Source organism: Hydra vulgaris, chromosome 06 (genome assembly GCF_038396675.1).
Source record: "Hydra vulgaris chromosome 06, alternate assembly HydraT2T_AEP".
Lineage (NCBI taxonomy): Eukaryota > Metazoa > Cnidaria > Hydrozoa > Anthoathecata > Hydridae > Hydra > Hydra vulgaris.
Window position 1 is genome coordinate 20,594,034 of NC_088925.1, and position 19,726 is coordinate 20,613,759.

Sequence of the window (19,726 nt, forward strand, 5' to 3'; positions counted from 1 at the left end):
ACACACACACACACACACACACACTTGCTTGGTCATTTTTAATTTTTCCAAATAAGTGTCAAGTTTATATTTGTTTGTTTTTTAAATTGTTTTATAGACTGAAAAAGGTTTAAAAACTTTTTAAAAAATTTTTTTTTTAATTTATTGATAGACTACCTGCCCCAACCAAACCCTCAGTCAATGCACCTGCACAACCTTGTAGCAGTAGAGTATAAGATAGTCAATGTAGCAGTACTTCCTTGTAGCACCAAGCTATAAGATAATTGATGTAGCAACACTGCGCATGTTTTGCAGTATAAAAATAAAAATAAAAACATTTAGAATGTTTTTATTAAAAATATATATATATATATAAACATTCAGTATATTTTTATTTTATAAGTAGTAAGTTACATTAGCTTTTATGTTAGCATAATTTATATTAAATAATTTATATTAAATTTTTTTAAAATTATTATAATATTTATTTTATAATTTATATTAAATTATTTATATTAAAGTTATATTAGCATTATTAATTTTCTAATAACTGTAGTTATATTGCAACTAGAAACATTGATTGCAACCAGAAACATTGATTGCAACTAGAAACATTGATTGCAACCAGAAACATTGATTGCAACTAGAAACATTGATTGCAACTAGAAACATTGATTGCAACTAGAAACATTAATTGCAACTAGAAACATTGATTGCAACTAGAAACATTGATTGCTACCAGAAAGTTACATTAGCTACGTTATTTTTTCAAAAAATTAATTGAGAAAAATTTTTTTTATATTAAGGATAATTTTAGTTGTTTGTTTTTACAAATTTTTAAAAGGTACTTAATTTCATGTCTGGGTTCAGAAATTAATTCAGATTTTTTGTTTAGTAAATTTTCTTGATTCAAATGGGTAATAATTTCAAATTTTTCTTGCAAACTTTTTAATGATTTAATAATAATGAAAAAAATATTAGGGCCTCAACTTGAAAAAATATTATAAAAATTTTCAAGAACATTGGCTTCCAAATTGAAATAAACATTAATTCAAAAATTTTGAATTTTCTTGATGTCACATAAGCTCTCTCAGAAAATTTTAAAAGCCTTATAAAAAATCTAAAGCCTTATAAAAAATCTAATGATTGTCACTTTAATGATGATCTCTTTAATGTGTGTTAAGCACGCAGACTTAACTAATAACCTAAGCACATTAATAACATAAGTATCTCTATCATAACTTACACACAGCAAATTTCTCCAGATGTTTTGATGTTTTTAGAAATTTTAATTTTTTTCTAAAAATTCTTGTTTTTTATAGTATACAATATCTTTATATATGTTATGTATACTAGCAGAAAGCAACCCGTAATATGGGTTATCAGTAATTAAATCATTAATAACAATGACTTGATATTTCATCTTAAAAAATATAATTTAGTACAAATTTATCTATAAATAATATTTTAAATTGTATTATTGCTCCTTATCAGCAATGTTATTGCATATAGTTAATGACATAAAGACAAAAAAGAATTTAACATCAGTTAAGTTTATTTTAAGTATCTTAAGTAATATCAAATCAAATATACAACATAATATATTATATAAAAAAATTACAAAATTAAAAAGAAAATCACCGAAGAAAAATCTGCAACAAAAAAGTTATAAATATCTTCACAGATAGAAGACATTTACAACCTTTTGGTTTCTGCTTTTTCTTTGGTGTCTCCCAACACCCCAGTATGGATGAGCCCTTAATTTGAAGGAGGGCTCATCCATCCATACCGCCATTACTATACTACTTATTGAAGGGCCTCTCCGAGAGAGGCCCTGGGTGTTGGGAGCGATAATTTCTGTAGTGCTCAAATGTTAACGAATTTAAAATTACAAATAGAAGAATATAATAAAAATTTGTAAATATTTCCATTTATTTAATCAAAAAATAAAGCATAAACTCACCATTTTTACAGGTAACAGAAGCTGATGCTGAAGATATTTAAAAAAAAAAGAGTAAATTAAATAGGGTTGAACATGTAAAAAAAACTTATTTAAAAAAAATGAGTATAATGCAACCAGTTAAATAATGTCATATTTATTAAAAATTATAAATATTTGCAATTTTATTTAATTAAAATATAAAGCATAACCTCACCATTTTCACTGGTAACAGAAGACGATGCTAAAAATATTTAAAATATTGACATTTACCTTTGACTTCTGAGGTACAGATATAAATAAAGCATTTATTTAACTACACTAATCATATAATTTATACTTAGTTTTTGTTCCAACAGTGTTTACTTCATCATGATTAATTTGCATATTTATTAAAATATTGGCACAATCGTTGTATATAAATGGATATAAACCTGGATATAAATTTTCAGTTATCTTGCGCTATTTTGGGTTGCAAATGAAAGTAATAATAAGATCTGGTTTATCATACTTTTTAATTATAGCCATAGCATCTTCAAAGTTTTCTTTTAAAGCTCTAGGACTTCCCACATAAGTTGATGGCAAAACTACAACATGCCCTGGTCTAACATTATGATCATCCGAGGTGTTTACGTATAAGGCATCATACTGTTCACTTCTCAGTTTGTTTTGGTTATTTCTGATGAGATCAAGGCACTGGCCTTCAATTTTAACATACGTATTAACAGCATATTGCTGAAATAGTTTTTTGTCTAACTGAAAGTTTGTAATTGTAATACTGAGATAATGTAACTTGATTTCTAACCAATGTAGCACGTTCAGGGTTGCGAACCAATTGATGATGCCAACCAGGATCACCCCTTGAAAAAAATAGAGGCTAAACCATAGGATCTAAGTTGACAGACATACTTGATATAGTTTTAAGAGGATGACCTCTTGGGTAAATAACAACTTCCCTGGAAGCAGGAGGTGCACCATCTTCACCATTAAATACAACTGCAACTTCATTATGTGAAGGGAGATTATAGTGACAGCTATTTTGCCCTTCAAGTAAAGACATTTTGACAACTGACACTGAGCGACCTACTATAGCTGCTCGATGAATTTCTTCATCTTCCACTTCAGCCATGTTTTTAAATGCAAGAGCAAATGGGTTCTCTTCACTAATAATAGTTTGCAATCGAAATATTAAATCATTTAAGCAAAGATCATTACCACGTTGTTGCATTCTAAAATTTACTGCTGCAAATGGATCATAGATGTATAGTTGACAATATGTTGGCGGAACATCTAGATTTGGCCTAAGATTACCTATACAATGTAAAACTTGACCACATTTTAAAACATAGCCCATGATTCATGGGTTGGACTACATTAGCTTTAAATGAAGCAAAAGAAAGAAAGGCCTTATAGTTTCTAATATATTTAAAAAAGTTCAAACTGGCATTTCTATTTGCATAGTTTCCTTTAAATAAATCTTGTAAATCTTGTGGAAATGGTGAAAGTTGTGGCAAAACTACCTTTCTATTATGGCAACATAAAAAATGTGTTTTATCAGGAAATTTCTTAGCACCACAATGCTAACAAATATAATTCATTTCTCTTAAATAATTATTATCTGGAATAGTATAACTTCTTGCTATACAATGCATTCTTTTGTATCTTGCAGCAGTTCTAACATTTTGTCAATTAATAATTCCATCTTGCCTAAGCTCTTTTATTTCTGCAACGATTATTTTCAACTTGCCTAACCAAGCTCTCCTCATTTGGGTTTGAATTATTTGCTGCTTGCCAAGCAGCATTTTGTCCATTATTAATTTCATCTCGCCTAAGTCTATCTCTTTCATTTGTGCCACAAACAACTTGCCTATTAACATTTCCATTTTCTAAACTAATATCTGCTTCTAGCCTAACATCATTCATTTAAACTTCACTTTTAATTGAAAGTAGTAACAAAAAATCCTAAATGAATCCTGAAGATTGCGATCTTTCCTAAATAATTTTTTTTCTACTCTAAATAGCACACTCAAATAATTTTTATATACAACAGACAGTCATTTAAAATAAATTATACAATAATCTTATGACTTTAAAAAATATATATCAGCTAGGATTTGTTTGAAAAAAAATTAGCTTAGCAAATAATAATTTAAAAAATTACTAAAAACATGCAATTATTCTAATAATAAACATACTGCTAACAAAGAAAAATAATTAAAAAAAACATTGTAAACCTTTTGTTGCAAACTTAAAAATTATTTCTTCAAAAAAAATTATTAGTAAACATTTACCAGAGTAGTAGTTGTAAAATATTATTATTTCATGTTAGCTTTTACAAAATAATTTATGCTGGAACATCATGATTCCAAAATATTTATAGCAAAATCATGTAGTAAGCAGCGCTAAAGGCAAAAAATCAAATCGAGATAAAACAAATTGTATATATGGCAAAATAATTTGTATTGGCTTTTAGTGAATGATTAAAAGCAGTGATTTTTAATAATAAAATTACCTATTTATCATTTTTAACAATAGACTCCAACATGAAGATAAGCCAAATGTCTATCAACTCAAAAGATAACAAAAAAACATCACAGCAACAACACACAACAATAGCACACACCATAAGTTAATATAATATGTTTATAACATAACTTAAGTAAGATAACATTCATATTTAACAGAACACAAGTAACAACATTAGGCAAAATGTTATTAAAATACATTATCATGTATTTTTTGACACTAAACACTATCGTGTAACCCTCTGTTATAAGTACATCACTTGGCTGGCAAAGTTGACAAATCTTACTCTACACGTTTACAAAGTCATAGCACTTTGAAACAACATAATACAAACATATGTACCAACTTTAAACACAATAAATGTGTTTAAATATGTATGTAAGGTTAAATATATACCTTATATATATATTTAAACACATTTTTAAAAACAATTATATAACACATATTAACACATACACAAAAAATAAAAAAACTCTTTACATTATTATAAAAATACATTGATAAAACAACTATAAAGCACTTATTACCACATACACATACATATCAAAAAAGCATAAATGCAAACAATAAATGTGTGCAAACAAAAATTTTAAAAATGACACAAGAAAATTTAAAAAGATTCAAAGTAAACAAAATATATATTTACAAACAATACTCCTTACCTTTTTTTTTTTTTCATAACAACTGTAGTCCTCATAACAAAATTTAACTTTTACATACAATAACATGTGACATGCCATGTCATTGTTGGCACAAAATTTTAATTTAATTTTTCTAAACTTTCTAAAAAAGAACAAAAATAGTTAATAGCATCACAGAAATTTCAAAGTAGTAATAACCATTTTATGGAAATAGAATTACTATAACTTTAAATAACATCCATACCCCTATTTTCCTTCTAAAAAATAAAATAATAAAACTGCTAAAAGAAAAGCTAAAACAAACAAAATATAAAAGATTTAAAAAATTAAAATCCTTGCTACTTCATCTAATAAAAATTTAAATCCTTTCTACTTTATCTAATAAAAATGTATATACAACTATTTTATATACTTACTTCAATTATAGTATGATCTTAACGATGATTATTTATCTTAGTATGATTCTTTATGTAATATATCTAAACTAATAATTAAATTTCATAAGGAAAAAAGTTTCAACTCGCTTAAGAGATCTTTCTCCGATGACCGCGTGCATTTTGTGAACGCGTTCTTTCAAAGCATAACTAATAAAACGACATTAAACAATAAATGTTTCTGTAGTATTAATATTAAGATAATATCTATATAACTTTAAAAATGTTTTATTTTGTATTTTAGAAAATTTGAAAAGATTAAAAAAAAATTAAATAGGCAAATAAAAGGATTTGAACCCCTGTGATGCACTTTGGAAACACAGCTTGTTATCATTTAGTAACACCTTTTGAAGTTTTCAGTTTTTTCAGTGAAGTTGAAGGATAAATACAAAGCAAGCCTTGACAACTAAATTGAAACTTTTAGATGCATCAGTTTTGCTAAAGATGTTGGAAACTAAGTTTATCTCAGTAAGTTCTTGCAAAAATTCCACATTTTTAAGAAGATTCAGGCATTCATTTCCCTCGAACTGGTCTTAATGATATGGGCTTAGTTGTATGTGGAGGGTTGCTGACCACTTATTAGCTACTACAATAATGCTACATAAAATCTATCTATTATCATTTCTTAAGAGTCAAGACTTTCTTTCAATTTATGTAAAAATATATTAATTGAAAATGTAAATATATATATTTAAGTATAAGTATTTACTTTGTGTGATTGTATGTGGAGGCCTGCCAATTGCTTCAGCAAGTCAAATAGTTCCTTATGAAGATTATTCTTTGTTTTAAACTCAAGATGCAATTTGTTCTGCTGCTTTGCCATCTTTTGCTGTTAGGGATTAAAAGTTTTTCCTGAATTTTAATTTTAAATTTGATTCTTTCTCACTGATGGTTTGCTCTTTAAGAGGATATTTTTTTTGCAGCTTTGAAAAACCAATTTTGCAGATGAGGCAATCACACATAGTGTATTTTGTTTCAGTTGTATTGACTTGAGATCAAACAAAAAGGGAGTACCACCTCTTTCCCTACTTGTTTCCTGTGCAAAGTAGTTCTGGGTAATTGGCAGAGTTCTTGTGGTACCCCAGAATCACTGATGTTGAGCTTGGTCTTGTACAGCTGGCATATTGGAACTGGTTAGAAAGCAGTAAGCTGTTTTAAACATCTTTTATAAAATATGTATACTAGCAGTGAGACACCATTAATATTTGAAATGAAATATTCACAATGACAGGAACAAATTAAATTAATGATTTGAGAAATATCAAGACATAACTCCTTTAATGACTTAAATGACTTTTTTTTTTTTTGCTGTATAAATTTATTCACACCACAATACCTAATATAAATACAAATAGCAGAGACAAGTAGAAGTCATAATTTGTCTTATTGCCCCCTAAACTATTTGTTATGAGTTATGTATGAAATAATAATTTATATGACTCTTTTTTACTTTTAATAAAAAATTGTTTAAGAAGTTTACAAAATGCAGAATTAAAATTGTTTAAGAAGTTTACAAAATGCAGACTTATAATTGTTTAAGAAGTTTACAAAATGCAGACTTAAAATTGTTTAAAAAGTTTACAAAATGCAGACTTAAAATTGTTTAAGAAGTTTACAAAATGCAGACTTAAAATTGTTTAAGAAGTTTACAAAATGCAGACTTAAAATTGTTTAAGAAGTTTACAAAATGCAGACTTGAAATTGTTTAAGAAGTTTACAAAATGCAGACTTAAAATTGTTTAAGAAGTTTACAAAATGCAGACTTAAAGTTGTTTAAGAAGTTTACAAAATGCAGACTTAAAATTGTTTAAGAAGTTTACAAAATGCAGACTTAAAATTGTTTAAGAAGTTTACAAAATGCAGACTCAAAATTGTTTAAGAAGTTTACAAAAGGCAGACTTAAAATTGTTTAAGAAGTTTACAAAATGCAGACTTAAAATTGTTTAAGAAGTTTTCAAAATGCAGACTTAAAATTGTTTAAGAAGTTTACAAAATACAGACTCAAAATTATTAAGAAGTTTACAAAAGGCAGATTTAAAATTGTTTAAGAAGTTTACAAAATGCAGACTTAAAATAGCACTAATTTTTTACACTTTAAAATAATTTAAAAAAATTTTTTTTCAGTGAAAGTTTATCTTTAAGACTTATTGCAGTTTTCTCTCAGTAAATGAAACAATGAATTAATATGTTTTCACTTAATCAAACTCTGCCTTTTACAAATTTTAACCTAAATTATATATTATAAATTATATATAACAATTCGCAAATATTCTATAAAATTTGCTATCAAAGTAGTTTAACTTATATTCAAATATTATTAACTACAGACTACTAAAATTATAAACAACGTAATCATAATCAAATGTTTTAGTGCTTTCCACAATAAAATTTCATTTAGTTGTAAATAAAAAATCCTGATGCTCTTCAGACAAACTCGGACAATTATTTGGCTCAAGTCAAAATTTTCTTAATGCAGATGATCCTCCATTCTATGAAAAGCAGTAATGATATTGAGGCATCTTTCTCACAAGGAAATAATTATTTAAGTTAATGCTACTTGTCAGGCTTTATGACAATTTAAATGAAATTTTATGATGATACTGTGTTTACAAACGATTTTCATTGCTCTTCAAAGAACCTCTCTTATTTTCAAAACATTTTTTATCTTCAAAAATTATTGCATTTTTAAAAAACTTTTGGTAGAGGTTTTCTATTTTTCCGCCACTGCAATTATTTTTACATTATTTTGATAAATTTTGTTTCGAAATAACTCTAATCTGTTGTTGTAAAAAACATGCTAAATCTTTTTTTCTTTTTTAAGTTGTTAACATTTGTCTGATATTATTCGTTTAAGCTGTTTAAATGACAATAAAGATACAATAAAAGTATGATGGTAGTTTGTATTTTGGAAAAATGATGCTGCTCTATATGTGAAAAAGGGAGGCAAAAATATTTTTATAATTTTTAGACGATAATTGTGAAATGTATTGTTAATTTTTTGCACCCCTGAAGCTAACCATGGTTTGAGTCAGTTATCTTTAGTCAATGTAAAAAATATTTGGTTTTCTCTCAGTTTTTCTGTTCAACCCTTTAAAGCCCACAAGGAACTGAGCGTGTTTTTTTTGTTGCAAATATTCTTAAATTATAAGATATAGATATCTTATGATAAAAAAAAATGTTTTTTTTAAAATAAAATTTCGACCCTGCTTTCTGGCATGGGACACCGGTGTCCCAGTGGTCGGTAAGTGTAAAAAATAAAGATTTAAAAAATTACAATTTTTTTTTCCAAATAACTTACTAAATTGTGAGATTATTATAAGCATTGCGTATATTACCCATACAAAATGTACAGCTTTAAAAAAAATGTTTGAGCAAATAAAATAAACTGTATTTTTTTGGTTTATATATAGTTAACAGGTACAGTCTGATAGACTCTAAATCTATTAGATGAAGTTTATTTATAAAAATTACTGGTAATATTTTAAGAAACAATTTTGTTCTTTCAACAAGCACAATGGGGATTCACAACTTGAGAATACAACAAATGTTCTTTGTTCAGCCTTGTCCTCAGCACATTTCAAGAAACACGAAGACGCTGTCTTCGTGTTTCTTGAAATATTGGTAAGTGGCTGATCGGATGTGTACCTGCCATATGTATTGATTTGGTAACCTGTTTAAATAAAAATTTCGTACAAAAGGAAGTATATTCATATTTAAAATGTGCAACTGATAGAGTTTGCGAACTCATACCTTTGATGGTTGGCATGATGGTGACTTCCTTTTGCGATATGAAAACCTTTGTGTCAAGCTGTCAGCAACACATGTTTTAAATTCAAGTAGTGTCAGCTTCTTTGGAAATTAAGTATTATACAAAATAAATGCATTTACACAACTAATATCAAGAAGATCAAAGAAAATGCGAAGGTAAAAGCATAATTTAGATTTTCTATCTAACTCATAATATGACTTCTTTTGATCAATGTGATCAACACCTTCCATTCCATTATTGTACAAAGAAATTAGCTTTGGGCAGGTCACTTAAGATTTTTCTTGAGAACCCTTTTTCCTTCTTTCAACAAGAATAAAGCCAATGTTGTCAATGACATTTGTTGCAACTAAAGTAACAGATCTAAAAAACAAAGTCTAGCAATATAATCACAAATTAGCATATATCCTATTTACAATGCTGAGCTATCTTAGGTTTCCTTCCTGTAGGCTAAAAAAAAAGTTGTAGCTTCTATATTTATATACACAAAAAAAGTGTAGACTTACCTGTTGTCCATCCATTTGCATGCAACAACATTGTTGGCTAATACACATTGGCTTTCACCTCTCTTCAGTTCTTTGTTTGCCTGCAAAATAATACAAACCAACACTAAATGTAAATTACTCAGGACAAATATAAACTAAAATTATATGCTTATAAATAAACTGGTAACAATACTTACAGTGAATTTAGGCATGAACTTTTTATTGCCTCTATTAGTATCCACAAAATAAAGCCCTTGATCCAGAAGGATTTTGACCAATGTTGGTGAAGTAAAAAAGTTGTCAGCAAAAATAGTAACATTTGACCCATTCAATCTTGAAGTCAAGTTTAAAATGACACTTTCACCTAATCCAAAATGAACTGACTCTTTTTTCCCTCGATAAATATCAAACTCATACAAATAACCAGTTTCTGATCAGCACAGAAACTAAAGTTTGAATCCCCACTTGATGGGTTTGTTCTTTAAATACTGCTTCATCAAGTTCCGTTCTTTGAATTTTACCATGTGTTCATCAATACTTTATCTGTCAGTATCTTCACATGCAGCCAAAAAGTTTTCATTAAAATGCTTTAATAGTGGGGCAACTTTCTTTTCTCTGTCCGTATTTTCATCATTTTCAATATTATTTTTGAAATACAAATTTTGAAGAATTGATTTAAATCTTTCTCTTGTTGTAACATTTTGAATTCTTGTATTACCAATAATTGAATCCACAGATGAATATGACTCCAAATTGCTTAAAGCATTAATAGATATAACAAAGTTAACTCCAAGAAATGCAGCCATTTCTTCTCGACCAATAGTAAATTGTCAACCTGTTTGTTGTGCATAAATATTCGATTCTGTAACCAATAAATCAAGAAGCACATCCAAACCTGCAACTTTTTCAAAAACAGACAATGGAGTAGCTGTTTCATCAATATCTATTTTTATGCGTCCTTGAAAATCACACTTGTTCTTCACAATAGAAGCCATTCTTTTTTTCCAATTCCAAACCACTTTCTCTTCAATTTGCACACTATTATCACTTTCATCTAAATGTTCATGCACTACTGCTTCGAGACCAACTTTAATAGTTTCTAAAATTGTTATTAGATTGTCATATTCAACTACCTCCATTACAAACTCAGTGTCACTGTCATTCATTATACTATAAATATATTCTTCATTATCACTGTCAACTGAATCCAACAATGTATAAATTTTACCACTGCTCATCTTATCAATACAGTATGACACCTTTTTGTTTTACTTGTATTTTAAAGTCTTTGAGGAACCAGGTTTATTCATATTTTTCTAGTCTTTCTATATATATATATATCTATATATATATATATATATATATATATATATATATATATATATATATATATATATATATATATATATATATATATATATATATATATATATATATATATATATATACATATATGTGTCTGTGTGTGTGTATTTATATTTACATTTATGTATGTATGTATATCAAATCAACACCTGTCAACCAGAGGGACACCAGTGTCCCAAGGCATGCTTTTAGCCATAAAGTGTTTCAAACACACAGTGGGTATGAATTGTTATGATCAATACATAGTATATGATTAGGTTATTGCAATCTAATCAGCTATTTTTATCCGGCTCACATATAAATCATAGCTTTAAATACCAAAAATAAATTATTATATACACGAAAATATAAAAAGATTTTCTGTATCATGTGTAAAAAAAACTTTTAAGTTTTTCGAATTTTTTGCAGAATAGTAATTATTAGTGTCTAATATATACTATAGAGTTAATCAATGGCAGAAATTTTATTAAAACTTAATCAATACACCATATTGAACATGTGGGACACCGGTGTCCCATAGTTGTTAAAGGGTTTAAAGAAATAAATATTTTTATTTAAGTGTCCTTAAAAGAAAAGCTTCTCGACCATTTTTGACCATGTTAATGCATTTTGACCATTTATACCTTTGAAAATGCTGAGATTTTCACGCTATGGAAAAGCCAAGTCAAACCACACTTTAAATAGCAAATCAATATTTTGGTCTACAGAATAAAAATGGTACATGTAGAAATAAAACAATTTTAATAAAAATTGCTGGTGTTAAACATTATTCAACGCTTATTTTAAAAATAGTAACTGAATATCACAGTAATCAGAAACATTTTGAGGTACCAATAGCAAAATGTTAACAAAATTAAAACATAAACTGCCATAAATCCTCAACCAGTAAACCAATCTGTTTGAAATTTTATCCAGAGTTTGATGTGGCCGTAATCTTTCATAAAATTTGTAGCCATTAGTTTCATAAAATTTGTTACTTTTTAGTTTTAATAAGAATGTAAATGAAAATTGTTTTTTGAATTGTATATAAAGCGTAAAATAATAATAATAATAAAATATTATTGTATAAAATAAATAAGATTTTTTGTTTAAATTTAAAAAATTGTTAAAAGTAGAAAAACATTATAAATAGAAAGTATAAAACAACCTTAAAAAATTTTTAATTTATTTATTAATTCAGTTTAATGATGCTCTTTCTCTTCTATACAAGGTCCAAAAACACATTGTAAACGTAGTTGGACCTGTTCTAACTGCTAAGTTTGAGCCTCTTTCCCATGGTTGTAAAGTTGCATCTCTTTCTCTTTTCTACAAATACTATCATGGTTGCTGCTCAAAAGAGCTATCATCTCTAGTTCCATCAACTAAAACTCATTCTCGCTTGACTCATCATTCATCAAAGTCTTTTTCTTATACTGTATCTGTCCCTACATACTCCAAAAACTTTTATTCGTCTAGTTCCCCTCGCACTTCAACTATTTGGAACTCTCTCCCATCGTCATGTTTTCTTGACTCATACAACCTTCAATTTTTCAAGTCTTCTATCAACCGTTTTCTTGCTCTATAACTCTATTCTTTTTTTTCTAGTAACTCCCAACTTAATAGTAGTTGCCTGCAGCCTTGTTGGGAGTGAATCAGAATAATAAAAAAAAGAAAAACAACAATTTGAGTCGTGATATTTTTTAGTTTAATTGTCATAATTTTTAAAAATGAAATTGAAGTATTTGTTTTTATTTTTTCAATTTTTATTGTTGTAGATCTCTCAACTGTTGTAAAAGAACCTTTGTCCATAAATGTTGTGTTACCTGAAAAGTTAGATGAAACTTCGGTGAGAATTTTTACCTAATTATTTTATTATATTGTTAAAACTTGAAGTTTCAAAGAATTAGTTGTATCCCTTGCAACTCTAGTAATTCGTATTTCTCTGCGCAGTGGCCTTGCAACTCTAGTAATTTGTACTCATTTCTCTGCGCAGTGGCCTTGTTCATCAAGGCTCATGTTTCATAGTTAAAGGGTTGAGAAAGAATTGTAACAACTGTTTAAAGAATAAATAATGCTTATTCTACTCTTGTAGCTTCAGGAGGTAAATACAGTTAAAAAAAAAAATTTATGTTTATCTTTTTCTTATTTGTTATACTATACAGTGGCCTTTTTCATTAAGGCTCACATTTGATTATTAAAATTTATATTTGTTTCTCCGCGCAGTGGCCTTGTTTATCAAAGCTCAAGTTTCATACTTAAAAGATTGAGAAAGGAACTGTTTAAAAAATGAATAAATAATAAGCTATAGTTGGTTTTTATATTATTAAATTTATTTCAAACTTAAAAGTAAAAATGTAGATTTTATAACAATGAATCTCTAATTATTTTTAAATCTGTTAAAAATCTTACACATAATAGTGTGAGGACTAGTTAATTACCCATGTTAAACGATTACTGTTATGTTATTTTAATTTAGAAATCTCAAGAGCTAATTGATAATGATGGTGACCATCCTATATCACCCTCTATAACTGTTGAGGTTTAATTTTTTATTTCTTTTTTTTTTAATTTTTGTTATTGTTGCTGTTGTTGTTGTTATTGTTATTAGTATTATTATTATTATTATTGTTATTATTATTATTACGACGGTAAATCTACTTAATTTTAAAACTTTTATATTGACAATTGTTTGCTTAAAAAAAAGTTTTTGGCTTTTGTTTGAGTTAATTTGTTTGAAAAAGTAATTTTTCTTTATATTCTTTTGTATATAAAGCTATGTACTGACTAAGTAACTCAAAACTACTTTAAATGTATAATTATATATATACAGTTTTCAGATATCCCTATAATTTTCAGATTATACTTGAATGGAAAAGTCTCAAACCAGTTGAAAATGTTACGCTTTGCTGCTCTTCAAAACATCCTATTATTTGTTCACAACCACAAATTTGTATACCAATATTAGGTACAAATCTAATTATATATAGTATTAATATAGTTTTTAAAGTGGTTAATTTTACATAACTATAAGCATTAAAGGGATTCCTAAGTGCTGTCTTCTCCGTTTGAAGTTTAATACTAGTGCTCAAAATAACGCTGGCCAAACAGTCATTTTATAGTTAATTGCATGAAAAATTGATATTGTTCTGTTATTTAAATTAAAATAGAGAAAATAATGCTTTGAATAAATACTAGATAGAATAATAAAAATAAAAAACACCGGGAAAACAAACGTTTTATTTGAATTCTAGATAAAATAGTTAAAATAAAAACAGCATAAAAAGTAACAATTAAAAAATGTTTTATATAAATATTAAACAAATTAATTGAACTAAAAATACCATAAAAAGTAACAATTAAAAAATGTTTTATATAAATATTAAACAAAGTAATTAAAATAAAAATAGCATAAAAGTAACAACTAAAAAATGTTTTATATAAATATTAAACAAAGTAATTAAAATAAAAATAGCATAAAAGTAACAATTAAAAAATGTTTTATATAAATATTAAACAAATTAATTGAACTAAAAATACCATAAAAAGTAACAATTAAAAAATGTTTTATATAAATATTAAACAAAGTAATTAAAATAAAAATAGCATAAAAGTAACAACTAAAAAATGTTTTATATAAATATTAAACAAAGTAATTAAAATAAAAATAGCATAAAAGTAACAATTAAAAAATGTTTTATATAAATATTAAACAAATTAATTGAACTAAAAATACCATAAAAAGTAACAATTAAAAAATGTTTTATATAAATATTAAACAAAGTAATTCAAATAAAAATAGCATAAAAGTAACAACTAAAAAATGTTTTATATAAATATTAAACAAAGTAATTCAAATAAAAATAGCATAAAAGTAACAATTAAAAAATGTTTTATATAAATATTAAACAAAGTAATTCAAATAAAAATAGCATAAAAGTAACAATTAAAAAATGTTTTATATAAATATTAAACAAAGTAATTCAAATAAAAATAGCATAAAAGTAACAATTAAAAAATGTTTTATATAAATATTAAACAAATTAATTGAACTAAAAATACCATAAAAAGTAACAATTAAAAAATGTTTTATATAAATATTAAACAAATTAATTGAACTAAAAATACCATAAAAAGTAACAATTAAAAAATGTTTTATATAAATATTAAACAAAGTAATTCAAATAAAAATAGCATAAAAGTAACAATTAAAAAATGTTTTATATAAATATTAAACAAATTAATTGAACTAAAAATACCATAAAAAGTAACAATTAAAAAATGTTTTATATAAATATTAAACAAATTAATTGAACTAAAAATACCATAAAAAGTAACAATTAAAAAATGTTTTATATAAATATTAAACAAAGTAATTCAAATAAAAATAGCATAAAAGTAACAATTAAAAAATGTTTTATATAAATATTAAACAAAGTAATTGAACTAAAAACAGCATAAAAGTAACAATTAAAAAATGTTTTATATAAATATTAAACAAATTAATTGAACTAAAAATACCATAAAAAGTAACAATTAAAAAATGTTTTATATAAATATTAAACAAAGTAATTCAAATAAAAATAGCATAAAAGTAACAATTAAAAAATGTTTTATATAAATATTAAACAAAGTAATTGAACTAAAAACAGCATAAAAGTAACAATTAAAAAATGTTTTATATAAATATTAAACAAATTAATTGAACTAAAAATACCATAAAAAGTAACAATTAAAAAATGTTTTATATAAATATTAAACAAATTAATTGAACTAAAAATACCATAAAAAGTAACAATTAAAAAATGTTTTATATAAATATTAAACAAAGTAATTCAAATAAAAATAGCATAAAAGTAACAATTAAAAAATGTTTTATATAAATATTAAACAAAGTAATTGAACTAAAAACAGCATAAAAGTAACAATTAAAAAATGTTTTATATAAATATTAAACAAAGTAATTGAACTAAAAACAGCATAAAAGTAACAATTAAAAAATGTTTTATATAAATATTAAACAAAGTAATTGAACTAAAAACAGCATAAAAGTAACAATTAAAAAATGTTTTATATAAATATTAAACAAAGTAATTGAACTAAAAACAGCATAAAAGTAACAATTAAAAAATGTTTTATATAAATATTAAACAAAGTAATTGAACTAAAAACAGCATAAAAGTAACAATTAAAAAATGTTTTATATAAATATTAAACAAAGTAATTGAACTAAAAACAGCATAAAAGTAACAATTAAAAAATGTTTTATATAAATATTAAACAAATTAATTGAACTAAAAATACCATAAAAAGTAACAATTAAAAAATGTTTTATATAAATATTAAACAAAGTAATTCAAATAAAAATAGCATAAAAGTAACAATTAAAAAATGTTTTATATAAATATTAAACAAATTAATTGAACTAAAAATACCATAAAAAGTAACAATTAAAAAATGTTTTATATAAATATTAAACAAATTAATTGAACTAAAAATACCATAAAAAGTAACAATTAAAAAATGTTTTATATAAATATTAAACAAAGTAATTCAAATAAAAATAGCATAAAAGTAACAATTAAAAAATGTTTTATATAAATATTAAACAAATTAATTGAACTAAAAATACCATAAAAAGTAACAATTAAAAAATGTTTTATATAAATATTAAACAAATTAATTGAACTAAAAATACCATAAAAAGTAACAATTAAAAAATGTTTTATATAAATATTAAACAAAGTAATTCAAATAAAAATAGCATAAAAGTAACAATTAAAAAATGTTTTATATAAATATTAAACAAAGTAATTGAACTAAAAACAGCATAAAAGTAACAATTAAAAAATGTTTTATATAAATATTAAACAAATTAATTGAACTAAAAATACCATAAAAAGTAACAATTAAAAAATGTTTTATATAAATATTAAACAAAGTAATTCAAATAAAAATAGCATAAAAGTAACAATTAAAAAATGTTTTATATAAATATTAAACAAAGTAATTGAACTAAAAACAGCATAAAAGTAACAATTAAAAAATGTTTTATATAAATATTAAACAAATTAATTGAACTAAAAATACCATAAAAAGTAACAATTAAAAAATGTTTTATATAAATATTAAACAAATTAATTGAACTAAAAATACCATAAAAAGTAACAATTAAAAAATGTTTTATATAAATATTAAACAAAGTAATTCAAATAAAAATAGCATAAAAGTAACAATTAAAAAATGTTTTATATAAATATTAAACAAAGTAATTGAACTAAAAACAGCATAAAAGTAACAATTAAAAAATGTTTTATATAAATATTAAACAAAGTAATTGAACTAAAAACAGCATAAAAGTAACAATTAAAAAATGTTTTATATAAATATTAAACAAAGTAATTGAACTAAAAACAGCATAAAAGTAACAATTAAAAAATGTTTTATATAAATATTAAACAAAGTAATTGAACTAAAAACAGCATAAAAGTAACAATTAAAAAATGTTTTATATAAATATTAAACAAAGTAATTGAACTAAAAACAGCATAAAAGTAACAATTAAAAAATGTTTTATATAAATATTAAACAAAGTAATTGAACTAAAAACAGCATAAAAGTAACAATTAAAAAATGTTTTATATAAATATTAAACAAATTAATTGAACTAAAAATACCATAAAAAGTAACAATTAAAAAATGTTTTATATAAATATTAAACAAAGTAATTCAAATAAAAATAGCATAAAAGTAACAATTAAAAAATGTTTTATATAAATATTAAACAAAGTAATTGAACTAAAAACAGCATAAAAGTAACAATTAAAAAATGTTTTATATAAATATTAAACAAAGTAATTCAAATAAAATAGCATAAAAGTAACAATTAAAAAATGTTTTATATAAATATTAAACAAATTAATTGAACTAAAAATACCATAAAAAGTAACAATTAAAAAATGTTTTATATAAATATTAAACAAATTAATTGAACTAAAAATACCATAAAAAGTAACAATTAAAAAATGTTTTATATAAATATTAAACAAAGTAATTCAAATAAAAATAGCATAAAAGTAACAATTAAAAAATGTTTTATATAAATATTAAACAAATTAATTGAACTAAAAATACCATAAAAAGTAACAATTAAAAAATGTTTTATATAAATATTAAACAAATTAATTGAACTAAAAATACCATAAAAAGTAACAATTAAAAAATGTTTTATATAAATATTAAACAAAGTAATTGAACTAAAAACAGCATAAAAGTAACAATTAAAAAATGTTTTATATAAATATTAAACAAAGTAATTGAACTAAAAACAGCATAAAAGTAACAATTAAAAAATGTTTTATATGAATATTAAACAAAGTAATTCAAATAAAAATAGCATAAAAGTAACAATTAAAAAATGTTTTATATAAATATTAAACAAAGTAATTGAACTAAAAACAGCATAAAAGTAACAATTAAAAAATGTTTTATATAAATATTAAACAAAGTAATTCAAATAAAAATAGCATAAAAGTAACAATTAAAAAATGTTTTATATAAATATTAAACAAAGTAATTGAACTAAAAACAGCATAAAAGTAACAATTAAAAAATGTTTTATATGAATATTAAACAAAGTAATTAAAATAAAAATAGCATAAAAGTAACAATTAAAAAATGTTTTATATAAATATTAAACAAAGTAATTGAACTAAAAACAGCATAAAAGTAACAATTAAAAAATGTTTTATATAAATATTAAACAAAGTAATTCAAATAAAAATAGCATAAAAGTAACAATTAAAAAATGTTTTATATAAATATTAAACAAAGTAATTGAACTAAAAACAGCATAAAAGTAACAATTAAAAAATGTTTTATATGAATATTAAACAAAGTAATTAAAATAAAAATAGCATAAAAGTAACAATTAAAAAATGTTTTATATAAATATTAAACAAAGTAATTGAACTAAAAACAGCATAAAAGTAACAATTAAAAAATGTTTTATATAAATATTAAACAAAGTAATTCAAATAAAAATAGCATAAAAGTAACAATTAAAAAATGTTTTATATAAATATTAAACAAAGTAATTGAACTAAAAACAGCATAAAAGTAACAATTAAAAAATGTTTTATATGAATATTAAACAAAGTAATTAAAATAAAAATAGCATAAAAGTAACAATTAAAAAATGTTTTATATAAATATTAAACAAAGTAATTGAACTAAAAACAGCATAAAAGTAACAATTAAAAAATGTTTTATATAAATATTAAACAAATTAATTGAACTAAAAATACCATAAAAAGTAACAATTAAAAAATGTTTTATATAAATATTAAACAAAGTAATTCAAATAAAAATAGCATAAAAGTAACAATTAAAAAATGTTTTATATAAATATTAAACAAAGTAATTAAAATAAAAATAACATAAAAGTAACAATTAAAAAATGTTTTATATAAATATTAAACAAAGTAATTGAAATAAAAATAGCATAAAACTAACAGTTAAAAAATGTTTTATATAAATATTAAACAAAGTAATTAAAATAAAAACGGAAAGACGTTTTATTTAAATTCCAAAATAAAATAACTTTAAAAATCACG

General features: G+C 23.4%; 1 protein-coding gene across 1 annotated transcript in view; it reads left to right on the plus strand.

Moving 5' to 3' along the window:
• Positions 1-19,726, plus strand: part of LOC100213544 (protein PTHB1) — a 60,509-nt gene that overhangs the window by 22,320 nt on the left and 18,463 nt on the right. The window contains exons 12-14 of the mRNA XM_065799518.1: positions 12,890-12,960; positions 13,591-13,653; positions 13,971-14,079. Coding sequence (XP_065655590.1) covers positions 12,890-12,960; positions 13,591-13,653; positions 13,971-14,079 — 243 coding nt within the window. The remainder of the gene's footprint in view (positions 1-12,889; positions 12,961-13,590; positions 13,654-13,970; positions 14,080-19,726) is intronic.